Genomic DNA, 12,912 nt, shown 5'->3' on the forward strand with positions numbered 1-12,912 from the left:
TTCCTGTCGCGATGGGTGGCCGCCGGAACCCCACCATCCCAACTCGACCCGGACTCCACCTCACGAGCATTGAATACGTTGACATCACACGGCTGCGTTGACTCGTAGCTCCAGCCATAGCTGATCATGGTAATGTTTCTTAGGATTAGTATGACGGCAGCTGCTAAATAGTTACAGTCTCAATCATTGCGCCCTTACTTGCAATGCGTCCGATCCTCCCTCACCTCCGCACTCTGCTTATCGAACTTCGCATCCCAGACGTCTGAGAGGCACAATGTCCCCGAAATCGAAGCACAGACATCTCCGGAAGTGCTGCTGAACCCCCTCACAATTTCCCGCAACGAGAACGAGCGTGTGATCATCGAGCCGAGTATCAACAGTATCCGCGTCAGCATTAAGATCAAGCAGGCAGACGAGATCGAGCACATCCTGGTGCACAAATTTACGAGGTTTTTGACTCAAAGAGCTGAGGCATTCTTCATTCTGCGCAGGAGGCCAGTGAAGGTGGGTCTAGAAAGTGATAGCGGGGTGATACAGCTTTATACTAACTTTGGCTAGGGATATGATATCTCATTCTTAATTACCAACTTCCACACCGAGGAAATGTTGAAGCACAAGCTTGTTGACTTCATCATCCAATTCATGGAGGAGGTGGACAAGGAGATATCCGAGATGAAGCTCTTTGTATGTACCATTCTCTCGAGCGGCTGGATAATTGCTGATATCTACCTACAGTTGAACGCAAGGGCGAGATTCGTTGCAGAGTCGTTCTTGACACCTGTAAGTACCCTTTATGGTGGTCCACGAAGGCAAATACTGACACAATCCTAGTTCGACTAAAGAGTTATCCCTGTTTTATGACCTTGTAGCGTTTTGATGTATATATCAAAATGCATATTGCGCGGCGTTGACGGATCAAAATAAATCCTACTACAGACATTGATATAGCTTTTCATGTCACTATTGCTTCCAACATCCTGAATTACATCTCCCATGACTGCTCCTATGTGCTTGAGTTGTTTTCCCAAGTGGGTGAAGATAGAATTGTGGCAGTTGATCAAGTGAATCTGAACTATGTCCTCGTCAGTATGGACTTGGTGAACTGACCCAAAATTGAGAGAGACCTCTGGAAGTAAATTTCTTATTCTGTCTTGCTACGTGACTTCCAAAGTTGGGTTGCATTTAATATGTGCTCTTGATACAATTCCATTGTGTTAACTCTCTTTCACCGACCCCTTGCTATCTGGAATCATTGTGACTATGGAGCTTCTAGTTGATCACATTGGAAAAGCCCATGAGATATCCCTGAATAGGATAAATTTCTTGTGATTGAATGTGCCAGTAGCTGACTTCTGGCAGCGGTTGCCTGCAACACATATCTCCCTGGGGCAGTTTAAATGGGGAGGGGGGCATCATTAGGAGCCGGTTCCCACATTCCCTCTTGGCTTTCCTTCACCCTACTCCATCCAACCTTGATGTCTACTCCAGCCTCGAGGTGAATATCGGCCGGAAAAGTATCAACTCCGATCAGAAGGCTACCAAATTCAAGGCACTGTTAAGGTGAATTTTATATCTTACCTCCACTAAGGTTTGGCTTGTCTTTCTTACTCCATCCATCCTGCTTCCTTTCCTTACTCGTTCCACCCTGCTTCCTTCCTTTCATATACTCCCACCTACACCTTGCTCAGAAGCTATATAGGTATGTTAGAACTCTGAACACACACTCCACCAACAACAAACTGCCATATAGGCATTGGCACTCTCTTCTTTACCTCGTTGCTTTTGAGCTTGACTGAGCTAACTATCCTTTACCAGTGTCTTTGTTCTGCCACCCTTTGGCTATTGATCACCAACAGGGTTGGTTGAGAACCAAATCATACCTGTCTTTAACTACTCAGTTGCAACTGACTTTGGTCCTGATTGAGATGAACCAGGATTCCTTTAGGAACCCTGCTGAGGGCCATGGCCAGCCATGGCTTTTGTCCAACCCAATGAGATTGCCTACAGTGGCATCAGTCGACTCCCAGGAGTCATTTGCTTCGCAGATCCCACTGCCCTACCATCTCCCAGCGGACCATCCTGAGCATGGGTATACATCGAGACCACTGACAGGTCAGCCCTGGACATATCAAGGCCCAAAGGAGCCATCCGGGGCATCTAAGGATGTTCATGGCCACCGATCTGATCAGTTCTATGGTAACCAGTATGGGATTCCACAAAACTATGGTGCACCAGCAGTACAACCCCCTCCATATAATGGCCGTGGAAGATTTGATCCTGCATATGCACCAGCTTACAACTCTGGATATCCTCAAGGTTTGGGTAACTCTGGATATCAGCACCCACCAGGTGGTTATTCTCATAATATGCAATCTTACGGCCACAATGGCTGGCAGGGCTTCTCCGTTCCTCAGTCAGCTCCGCCATACCAGCAAACCTTTGGCCCAGATCGGATGATGTCTCCTCTGGGCTTTCATCCCCACGGATCTCAACACCCTGGGACGTATCCCGTAGCTTACGGACCCAACGGAGGATACCAGAACTACAACGGCGGAAAGGCCCCTGCCAGACGCAATGCACACAGACCTCGCTCGTCTGTTGCAGCAATCAATCTGCCAAGCCAGTACAATGATGACTTCAAGCAGAAAAATGGTGGCTTGGGACAAAAGAGATATGTCTCCAGTGGCGACAGTCATGAGTCGACACAGGATGCTGCGGAGCCATTCCCTTGGAGCTCAAAGGAATACAAAACCCCGAATGGAAAGACTATCGAAGCTCCACCCACACCCAAAACTGCCAGAGAGCTCGGCCAGGAGACTCCGACACCACTACTCCGCTCCCGTTGGAATGAATCTGTCACCAATGTCGCCAGATCCTTTAAGACAGAGTCTATGAATGACCCTCCACCATTATTCTCCATAAATGGCAGACGTCAATCCATAACTACTGATTCAAGCCAGGTGTCGCCTCGCACTGCCCCTGAGAAGATGGCAGGCCCTGATTCAGATGCTGTTGATCCGTTCTATGCTGAGTCCACTGATATTGCCATTTATGGTAAGAAAGCTCGCTTTGATTTTGGAACCCCGTCGCGTGCCGCGGTTATGCCGCTTCATGTTTCACTGTACCAGTCTACCCCTGGCCCCAGCACTCACTTGGCTGCTTTGTGCCCCAACGGAGCGAAGCCTAATGTGGAGGTGGCATTTGATTCCGCAAACATGCCATTTGTGGAGCCTGCTCGCACTCATCCTGGCCATCGAACCACTGGAGTGGTCCGCATCTCCAACGTATGTTATTAATACCCTTTATTGATGATTGTGAAAAGCTGACGATAATTACCAGATTCCATTTTCTTGCACTCTGCAGGAAATTTCGGCCTTCCTTGGACGTAATGCCAAGCTGATTCCCGAGGCTGATGAGCCTATTCATATTGTCATGGAGCGTGTCACCAGCAAGACCATGGATGCATTCGTGGAATTTGTTGACATCAACGAAGCCGTCAATGCCGTTACACGCTATGATTCCAACCGTGCCGGAGGTCGAGGTGGCCGTCTTGGCGAGCGCCATGTTGCTCTTGAAGTCTGTGGCCATGAACTTTTCATGCAGGCCCTATTTCCAAAAGCTGTCAATGTTGTTTGGAAAGGCTCTGATCCCCAGATCTCGACCGAACATGACCTTTACAATTCTGGCTTCAAAGGATTCATATCTCGTGAGGAGCTTGTTATGCTTGTGAAGCATGTTGAGGCACCACAACGTGTAAGTTAATATGTGGTTGACAGCCGGCCTATCCTTGCAATGCTAACTGGTATATAGTCCCCATTCTCAAGTGAATGCCCCCAGAGACCATTCGAATGCTTGATCAGCAGTGTCATCAAGGTAAGATATTACTATATGTCCTGCATTTGCTATTGATCTAATGTATTTCCAGTACCCATGGCACAAGGTCCATGATATCACTATTGGTGATCGTGATGCTCTTTTCCAAACTGCAATTGCCCTTTGCAAGAACCTTATTGAGCGCATCGACAGTGGTGGCCAAGATCTGGCGCTCAACGATAGACTTCTCAAGCGCATTCAGCGTGCCGTGCTCAATTGCTGTGGCTTCAGCGAGTCACAGAAAGATGACTTCGCATTCATTTTCAGAATGACGTCTCTTGAGGCTGGACTGCCACCTCATGCCGATCACTGGAGCATGTTTAAGACGATTGGAGCGAAGCGTAACTGGCATCAAGATGTTATTCTTGTAAGTTTCTGCTGCTGGTTAGTTGTGGCTACATATTCTGACTCGAAGATAGTACTACATTGCATTGCTGCGAGAGGCCACTACTTCATCTGCCCTTGTCAGTCTGGCTGAGAGGTCTGCCAAGGGCCTCCAGACTGGTGCCTTGTCTGTATTCGGCAACATTGAGATTGAGTATCCAAAGGACGTCTCCAACATGTCTCTTTCTGCTGTGGGAGAAATTGAGTGGCACGCCATTGAGGCCCTACTTCGAAAGGTCTTGGAATGAAGACTGTTTCAGTTAGCTGCAACATTTAGTATTCACCACGTGCAAATCTTTAAGAAGCTCTGACAGCGCTAGATCCAAGAAGAAGAGTTGGAATCGCCGCCGCCGCTGCACAAGTTTGCACGTATATTTTGTGGCTCGTCTTCAGGGTTACTCATGTACTATAGGTCAAGGTCGTTTTCTTTTTTCTCTGCAGTCTATACTTGAGAGTTAATGTCAAAGGTGGCGGGGCCGTGGGGTTTCTGCTGATATTACCACACCTTAACTCGCATACTATACCTTCTTTTCATCTGTTTTTCAGCCTATATATGAGAGTTGAGGTTCGGGGTGGTGGGAATATGCTGTTTCTACCGATATTAGAACAGCGTATCGAATTCTTATAAGGTGGCACTTCGGTCCTGATTGCCTTTATTGGTTATTATAGGAACCGCGTGTAGTTATCTGAAGAATAAAAGTTTGGTGCTTCTTTGTGTGTTGGCTCCTTAATGTGTTCAATGATGGTTTTGAAGTGTTATATTGCCTGTCCCGTGATTTTCGACGGCCGTATTATACTGCAAAGACCGTTAAACCCTCAATGCCCAACGCTCACTCCTTTCACCCCTACATGAGTCAAGTCCTATATAATAAACGTATCTATTGCTTGTGTACGCCAAAGCATCGGATGGCGTCGTCGTCAGCATTACCTGCGCTAGCTCCAAGCTTTGTCGCCAAAAAATCAGCAATTTTACATGATCTGTCAACCCCAGCATCGTCTTATGAGGATGCGTCGCCAAAAGGGTCTGTTGATACTGCTATCGTAGAACTGATTGACGAAATCAATAAATTGGATGGGTTTGTTACAACTAGTAGCTGCGCTGGGAGGATCAGTGTCTTTGTTGAAGGAAAGAAAAAGAGCGAGGACCGCCAAGTTGATGAAGACCCCTCGAATGACGTAAAAGGCAGGGGGCAGAGCAGTCAAGACAAAGAGACCATAGCTGGCACTGGTGGGAAAGGCGGCGGCGGAAAATGGCTCTATGTCTCTCATGGTCCATTTACCTTCCAAGCTGGGCAGGATTTGGCGGCGGCTTTGGGCATGGCGAGGACGGCGGGAGATAGAGAGAGCGCTTGGGAAGGACATAGGCTTGTGAGATTTAAATTTGAACCGATGGTAAGTTGTTTCTATTTCTATGAGTTTTGCGTGTTTCACCTTATTTTGTTATATCTGAAATATATTCTACATAAACTAGGGTCGTCTGGTGGCCGTCGTCATTTTTTTATATTAATATTTTATAGATTCTTCACATCCTCACGGCGTCATTGGAACATGCACAAATGGTTTTAAGGGCAGGGCTTGCAGCAGGATTTAGAGAATCTGGTGCAATAAACTTGACAAGCCCTTCTTCAGCAACACCCATGGTTGCAATTCGGAGCATGGGACTCGGTCTAGAATCTATGGTGGGGCTGCTCGACGGTAATGATGAGGCGATATGCTTTGTGTCAGAGAAGTCGCTGGGGGGGTTGCTGACGATATCTAACGAGAGATTCGAAGAGAATTCAAGGCGGAAAGAGAGGTTCTGGAAGGCTTTGCTGGAAGGTGTTCAGGCGGGAAGCTCAGGAGATGGGCTGAAAAAGAAGCGAGGTGAAGATGGCGGGGATTGGGAGGATAAGGAGGTAAGGAGGGAGAGGTTAAGACGAGAGGGACTGGGGAGAAGCAAGGCAAAGAAGGAATCCACCAACACCGAGCCATCATAGTGTAACTTAATACTTTACAATAAAAAGACTACTAGCCAAACTCGGAGCCTACAACGAGTAGCAACAAGACATTTCAGAAGTTGGTGATGCAATACCGGTCCATATAGCTCATATTTTGGCTACATGCTGTCTACACACTGTTGATGAGCCTTCGTGGTGGCAGATCGAGGGCCGAATGGCAGGTGTTGAGAACTCTTGCCTAGCACACGATAGTGCTTGAAGACTGTGGCCTTTGCAAAAATCACCTAAATCCTCTTCAGGTAGCTTGACCACATCCCTATCCGATTTTCGTAGTTCGGGACGCCACAATTCTCTCTAGTCAGACCCGAGATTCTTATTCCTCCTCCTGTACGAATGGGTTGGCGATTGATTCGCTCCCATCTACTGGGCTGACCAGCACCAGAAGTGTTCCTCTTGCCACCACCAATCCCAGTGATCGCGTAGTCTCGTTTCCGTCGTCATCTATAGACTGGGTTAGCGGCATAAATAATGACAGTGCAAGGTGCGGACCTCGTAAGACTTCCTGCACATCGTCCAAGACCAAATTCATCAACGCGTCGTAACCTTTTAATGCGCCAGTAACTAAAAAGACCAGAAGTTAGAACGAATCCAGTAGATACAGAACTATGCTTCAGGGCGTATGCTGGTTCAGGTGCTCCTCAAAGCCAGTGGCATCATGCGACTGGTTGATACGCTTATCGAATCGGTTCGAGGCTGACGCTGGGAGAATCGCTCACCTTCTCTACCGCCATTAAACTTCACTGTAATCCTCTTATCCATATATTTGCTTAAATCGAGAATGTTCTCCTTCTTTGGCCGTTCCTGCTGTTGTGAATTGTGCCCGCCGCGCCCTCCACCTCCGCCGCGCCCACCTCTGTGTTCGCCTCCACGCCCGCCTCCACGTCCACCACCGCGTCCACCGCGAGACTGGGGGCCCTGATGTTCGGACATTGACTGAGTTGTGCAATGTTGTAATTGCACTTTGTGCTTTCGAATCGCGGGGTTTGGGCTTCGGCGAGTAGGTTATCTGAGATTAACTTTGATACAGGCCGTTCCACCTGGTCGTCCGGCGGAGCTTGGGCTGCCGCCGCTAACCCTAAGTGGGAAGTTTTGGGAGGAGCGGGACTTCCAGCGGAACTCGTCTTTCTTGTGTGTGCCGCCGAATGCAATGCTTCTCCGAATGTTCGAGACCGACCCTACACAGTTGAAAATATACCTAGAATTCGAGAGAATCCAGTGAACATTTCGTTTCACACAAGTCCGCCCCTGACATCCCGCCTACGTGGCCAGCAAATTGCCATTCCGCCGTCGTTCCCTCCCCGCTCCGCGCCGCTGCATATCAAAGACCTTCTTCATATTGGAAAGGAGAGGAGGCTCAGCCGCTCTAGGCTCTATCATATACCAAACCCCAACGTGACATCCGAAATGGATAACCCAGAAGCCCCTGGCGGAAAGCGAAAGCGTAGTATATCCACAGCCATGCCTCAGCAAACAAGACAGCCATTGCAGCCTCAAATGCCAGGTACGTCATACAGATATTCAAGCGTCTCTCATTCTCTGCAGTTTTCATCACACATGGAACTCGACTTTTATAAGCGGGAACCTTGACTGAACATCGTCATACTATTGTAACTCATCATAAGTTCAAAGGAAAATCACGTGACTATATCACGTGCGACTTTATGCGTTCTTTGAGCTGTGTTGATGCCCGTCGTTTGCTGGTTATGAACTGTAGCTGATTAATCTAGGCAATGTTCCTCAAATAAACTACCTGGCTAAGGCAAGAAGCGGCAAGATGAGGTTGATAGAAGGCGACGCAGATGATTTCGGTAACATTCTCGGCCTCATTGACGATTACGAAGGTCAGTAATTACGTATATAACTTGCTTATGCAGAAGTTGACGAAGATAGGGGTGCTCCAACGCCATGAGAGTCTCGCGGCAAATTTGGGGGCGAAGCTTGTTGGCCCACTCCTCTTGAAATCAGTCGAGAAACTCTTCGAGGGCCCAATTAAAGTCACTACGACATATCCCGCTGAAGCTGTACCTATAACCTGGCTCGATGTCCTTGATTTCGCAAGGTCAACGCCCCAAAATTTTGTTCTAAGCGAGTCAAGGAGCGGTGGCAGAGTATGCCAGTTCTGGATCAATCAATGTAGCGTTGAGATATCAGAAGATGACTACAGATTGATTATATCAGGCGCACCAGAAAGAATGCTTCCAACTCAGCCGATTGTTGACGATGAAGTTGCGGAGCTTGGCACAATGGATATCCTAGAGCAACGCCTTTCAATGCTCATAAAGCGGGCTGACCTTGTTGCGGCTCGAGCGAGGCAGTTGAATTACCACCTCAAAGGTAGAAAATCTGCTATAGCAAGCCGCCGGGCAGTTGCACAATCACCCGAACAAACTGGTGCAAGCTCATCGGCCCAGTTCATGACAAACCAGATGCAGGTTTCCACAAGCAACGGTGAGGGCCGCTCAATCCACCTTGATTTGCTTCGGCAATTCCAACATGATGATCGAAAGGGGATGCCATCACGCATTAAAGGTAGCCATTCTCAAACAGATGCTACAGGCTCACCAATGCCGGGAGAATCTCCAGCGCCAACCAGCTTTGGCAGACGCGTAACTGATCCAATGCGTTCTGGCGCCGATGATGGAACTGGGGGGCAGTATCGACCTTTGATCGCCGCCAGGATAGAAAAAATGAACCGGAACGACCCAATCTGGCCTCCATGTGATCGATGCAGGCGCTTACGTATGGAATGCACCAAATACCTTACAGCCTGCGGTGGCTGTACAAAGAAGCATGCGAAATGTTCCTGGCGAGATATCACAGAAGAAGAAATTGCGTTTCTGATCCAGATCCCAGAGTCCTCTATTGAAAACGAAGATGGAGCTCTTGAAGTAGCAAACATGAATGCTAACCTGGACCCAGACTTACGCCTTATGAATGGCGGAGGGATGCATCTGGATGGTCATGGTAGTGAAGGTCTTATTGGCCCTGGGGAAGGCAAAAGAGGTGATGTTTTAACAGATGAGCACTCTATCTTGACACAGATGGCATCCGCGGCAGCTACTGAAGGAAACCGCTAGACAGCTAACGCAAACTTCTGTTGTCTGATGTCATCTATATAATAATAGTACAATGCGAATACCATTGCAATTCTGTATATAATTTGTGGCGGATCATGTGATATATTCCACCTTTCGGGCTACAGTGACTCACAGAACGCTAAACAACAAAATAACCAATGACTCGACCACCAAGGGAACGGCAACCCAACTAAAATATTTAATTATACAGCATTGGAAAACAGCTATTTGCACACTCACCCATACCAATCGAATATACAGAACCTTGGGTTATATACTCCCATTGTAAACCACAAAGTATATTTCAAAAGGTAACACCACCAAGTGTTACCCCGCCATTTTCACAATGCCGATGTACGGAGGTTACCCCAGACGAACAACTTAAGCCACTGCTAATTATCAAACTTGTAGGCTTGCAGACCCCTCGAAGAAGTACAAGAGGTTTCCACCTTTGAAGCTTGAAAACCGCACATGGCCGAACAAGATAATTGAGAAGCCGCCGCGATGGCTCGCAACAGACTTGCGTGATGGCAACCAGAGCTTGGTGGACCCAATGGTTAGGAAATATACAGTCTGCCCATGTAACTGCCTGCTAATTGTCTATAGGATGGCGAACAAAAGTGGAAGTACTTTCAGATGCTTGTGGAGCTCGGCTACAAGGAGATTGAGGTTTCGTTCCCATCTGCGTCCCAAACCGACTTCGATTTCACACGCCGACTTGTCGAGACTCCAGGCGCAACACCGGACGATGTGTGGCTCCAGGTCCTCTCCCCATGCAGGAAAGACTTGATTCTCCGAAGTGTCGATTCTCTCAAGGGAGCCAAGAAGGCCCTTCTCCATTTATACCTCGCCACCAGCGAATGCTTCCAACGCATTGTGTTTGGATTTACACAGGAGGAAGGCATCGCTTTGGCAGTGAAGTGCACGAAGTATGCTCGCTCGATCACAAAAGACGATCCGTCACAAGCCGGCACAGAATGGGCATACGAGTTCAGCCCCGAAACCTTCTCAGACTCCAGCCCAGAGTATGTCATAAGAATCTGTGAAGCCGTCAAGGAGGCCTGGGGGCCGACAAAGGAGAACCCGATCATTTTCAACCTTCCCGCCACAGTTGAGATGTCTACACCAAACGTCTACGCGGACCAAATTGAATATTTCTGCACAAATATTACTGAGAGAGAGAAGATTTGCGTTTCTTTACATCCACATAACGATAGAGGATGTGCCGTAGCAGCTGCCGAGTTGGCTCAGATGGCTGGTGGAGACAGAGTTGAGGGATGTTTGTTTGGAAATGGCGAGCGTACGGGAAATGTTGATCTTGTCACTTTGGCACTTAACCTCTATACGCAAGGTATCCATCCAGGGATTGATTTCTCTGATCTCAACAAGGTCATCGATGTGGTTGAGGTTAGCAACAAGATTCCTGTTCACCCTCGAGCTCCATATGGCGGGCAGCTTGTTGTCTGTGCCTTCAGTGGCTCTCACCAGGACGCTATCAAGAAGGGTTTCAACCTTCGGAAAACTGCCACTGATGATGACTTGTGGCAAGTACCTTACTTGCCACTTGATCCTGCCGATATTGGCAGAACCTACGAGGCTATCATTCGCGTGAACTCTCAGAGTGGCAAGGGAGGCGCGGCGTGGATCATTCTTCGCAATCTTGAATTGGACCTTCCTCGTGGCTTACAGGTTGAATTCAGCAAAGTAGTACAGAGCAAGGCTGACACCGTTGGCCGGGAGCTCCTATCGAGCGAAATCTCCGAACTCTTCGAGAAGTCATACTACTTGAAAGAGAACCCAAGATTTAACTTGGTGGATTACACTATCTCGGCTGATAGGTCTAGCTCGCCGGCGCCACCCGCTGCTGGGAAGACGCAAGATACCAAGAATATGCGAAGAAGATTCGAAGGTGTCATTTCCATTGACGGAGAGGAGCATAAATTGAAGGGAATGGGCAACGGACCTATCTCTTCTCTCGCAAATGCACTTTCGTCAATCGGCATTGATCTTGACGTGCAAGATTATAAGGAGCATGCTATTGGAAAAGGAAAGGGAGTCAAGGCCGTTTCGTATATCGAATGTACAGCTGCTGGATCTTCGCATAAGGTGTGGGGTGTCGGAATCGATGAGGATGTTGTTCAGTCTTCTTTGATTGCCCTCTTGTCGGCCGCATCAAGCGTGAGTTCTTCTTCTTCTCTCTATAATTACGAAAACTTGAATCTAAGTACTAATTTTTTTAAGTTTATCACAAGCAGGCCAAACACGCCGATTCCATTCCGCCCCATGAACAAGGGACGTTGATACCAATTATTTGTAGTCGCTTATTACACTTTGTGGTAATAATTTTCAGTCTGCATTTGCATTATATGTCCAAAAAATAATGGGAACAAATGGAAACAAAAGTAGTCCTTTTAGTGCAGTTTTAATTACAAGCTCCTTGATATAGCCAGTGTTCGGCGGATATATATCCGGGTAGTATCCGTGAAGCTCACGGGTAGGGTATATACCCGGCGACGATCTGACGGGTAGGGTAGGGTATATATCCGGATACATGAGGCTGAATATTGTATATAAAAATAGAATAGCGTATATAAAAAAGAATGAAGCTTTTGATAATAGTAGTAAACCCCTTTCCGCGAGCCCCCTTTCCGTGAGACCCCCCCTTTCTGCGAGTCCCTATTCAGGTGCTTCATCGTCAGCATCATCGCCGTCGCTATCAGCCTCCCGTATTTTACCCCAATTCCGTAAGCAAAGTAAATATCTAATAGTTGGCGGTGATAACCTATTCCGCTTCTTTGTAATAATATCACTACCATTACTAAATACTCGTTCCGATGCTGCAGATGTTGCTGGAATAGCTAGATGATCACGAGCAATACGGGCAATAACTGGATATTGGTATTGCTTTGCGCACCAATATTTGAGAATATCAGTATGCTCACCGGGCCGTGGTTCAAGCATCCAGCGCCTCCATTCTGGCTCTTGAAAAGCCAAGCCTTCTGACGCAAATAGATCTTCGTCAGAATCAGGTTCTTGATCTATTGTAGCAGTAGCACCTATTGCTTCTGCAAGAGCTGTTTCGTGAGTAATTCGCTCCGTATCAAGGTGATACTCTCGCTTTTGGTACGTTCTACAAACGTCTTCGAACTGCGCTCTTGCTCGTAATCTTCGTGTATCGTCTATAGCATTTGGATATATCTTCTTAAATACTGTATGATTCATTCGTGGGCCGCAAATTGTAGCAACAGCTGAGTGCTTACATTGCCGATTCGTTGTAAGAGTATAATACTCATTAAGCTTTTGAAGCGCAGCTCCACAAGCTACTCTGATCGTAGAGCTTCTACCAAGCTCTTCTTGTAGTAATGTGACCTTATTTATCATCTTTAAGTAAAGAGGAATTGTAAAGTTGAGCGTTGGATATGAATCGCTTTGTAGCCGTCTTGACGGCTTTAAGAATACTAAGAATAATCGTTCAAGAGCTTCGATAATAGCCCAATCGTTGCTTGTTAACGCAATATCCTTCATACTGATATCAAGCTTCTGCGTAGAGCATACTGCAGTAATTGGTATTCGAAGCTTTA

The 12,912-nt window shown here is 47.4% G+C and overlaps 6 protein-coding genes across 6 annotated transcripts; 5 read left to right on the top strand and 1 right to left on the bottom strand.

The window, feature by feature from the left end:
• Positions 1–24: 24 nt before the first annotated feature.
• ARC19 (Arp complex subunit) lies at positions 25–937 on the top strand. Its single transcript, XM_024463709.1, has 5 exons — positions 25–129; positions 178–504; positions 559–684; positions 736–780; positions 832–937. The coding sequence occupies exons 1-5, from the start codon at positions 127–129 to the stop codon at positions 838–840; spliced, it is 510 nt and encodes a 169-aa protein (XP_024328138.1). The 5' UTR covers positions 25–126; the 3' UTR covers positions 841–937.
• A 900-nt stretch (positions 938–1,837) lies between these two features.
• VC83_00013 (uncharacterized protein) lies at positions 1,838–4,585 on the top strand. Its single transcript, XM_024463710.1, has 5 exons — positions 1,838–3,284; positions 3,340–3,753; positions 3,811–3,873; positions 3,926–4,240; positions 4,293–4,585. The coding sequence occupies exons 1-5, from the start codon at positions 1,926–1,928 to the stop codon at positions 4,503–4,505; spliced, it is 2,364 nt and encodes a 787-aa protein (XP_024328139.1). The 5' UTR covers positions 1,838–1,925; the 3' UTR covers positions 4,506–4,585.
• Positions 4,586–5,092: 507 nt separating this feature from the next.
• On the top strand, positions 5,093–6,269 carry VC83_00014 (uncharacterized protein). The gene is made up of 2 exons (XM_024463711.1): positions 5,093–5,649; positions 5,775–6,269. Exons 1-2 carry the CDS (start codon positions 5,107–5,109, stop codon positions 6,231–6,233), a joined length of 1,002 nt encoding a protein of 333 aa, XP_024328144.1. The 5' UTR covers positions 5,093–5,106; the 3' UTR covers positions 6,234–6,269.
• An 11-nt stretch (positions 6,270–6,280) lies between these two features.
• On the bottom strand, positions 6,281–7,184 carry LSM7 (Sm-like protein lsm7; the record flags this gene model as incomplete). The annotated part of the gene is made up of 3 exons (XM_024463712.1): positions 6,281–6,695; positions 6,744–6,815; positions 6,971–7,184. The coding sequence occupies 3 exons, from the start codon at positions 7,182–7,184 to the stop codon at positions 6,568–6,570; spliced, it is 414 nt and encodes a 137-aa protein (XP_024328145.1). The 3' UTR covers positions 6,281–6,567.
• Positions 7,073–9,500, top strand: VC83_00016 (uncharacterized protein). Its single transcript, XM_024463713.1, has 3 exons — positions 7,073–7,755; positions 7,982–8,095; positions 8,145–9,500. Exons 1-3 carry the CDS (start codon positions 7,659–7,661, stop codon positions 9,329–9,331), a joined length of 1,398 nt encoding a protein of 465 aa, XP_024328142.1. The 5' UTR covers positions 7,073–7,658; the 3' UTR covers positions 9,332–9,500.
• VC83_00017 (uncharacterized protein) lies at positions 9,501–11,937 on the top strand. Its single transcript, XM_024463714.1, has 4 exons — positions 9,501–9,685; positions 9,743–9,887; positions 9,938–11,509; positions 11,573–11,937. The coding sequence occupies exons 1-4, from the start codon at positions 9,678–9,680 to the stop codon at positions 11,630–11,632; spliced, it is 1,785 nt and encodes a 594-aa protein (XP_024328143.1). The 5' UTR covers positions 9,501–9,677; the 3' UTR covers positions 11,633–11,937.
• The last annotated feature ends 975 nt before the right edge of the window (positions 11,938–12,912 follow it).

This window comes from Pseudogymnoascus destructans, assembly GCF_001641265.1.
Source record: "Pseudogymnoascus destructans isolate 20631-21 unplaced genomic scaffold scaffold_1, whole genome shotgun sequence".
NCBI lineage: Eukaryota > Fungi > Ascomycota > Leotiomycetes > Thelebolales > Thelebolaceae > Pseudogymnoascus > Pseudogymnoascus destructans.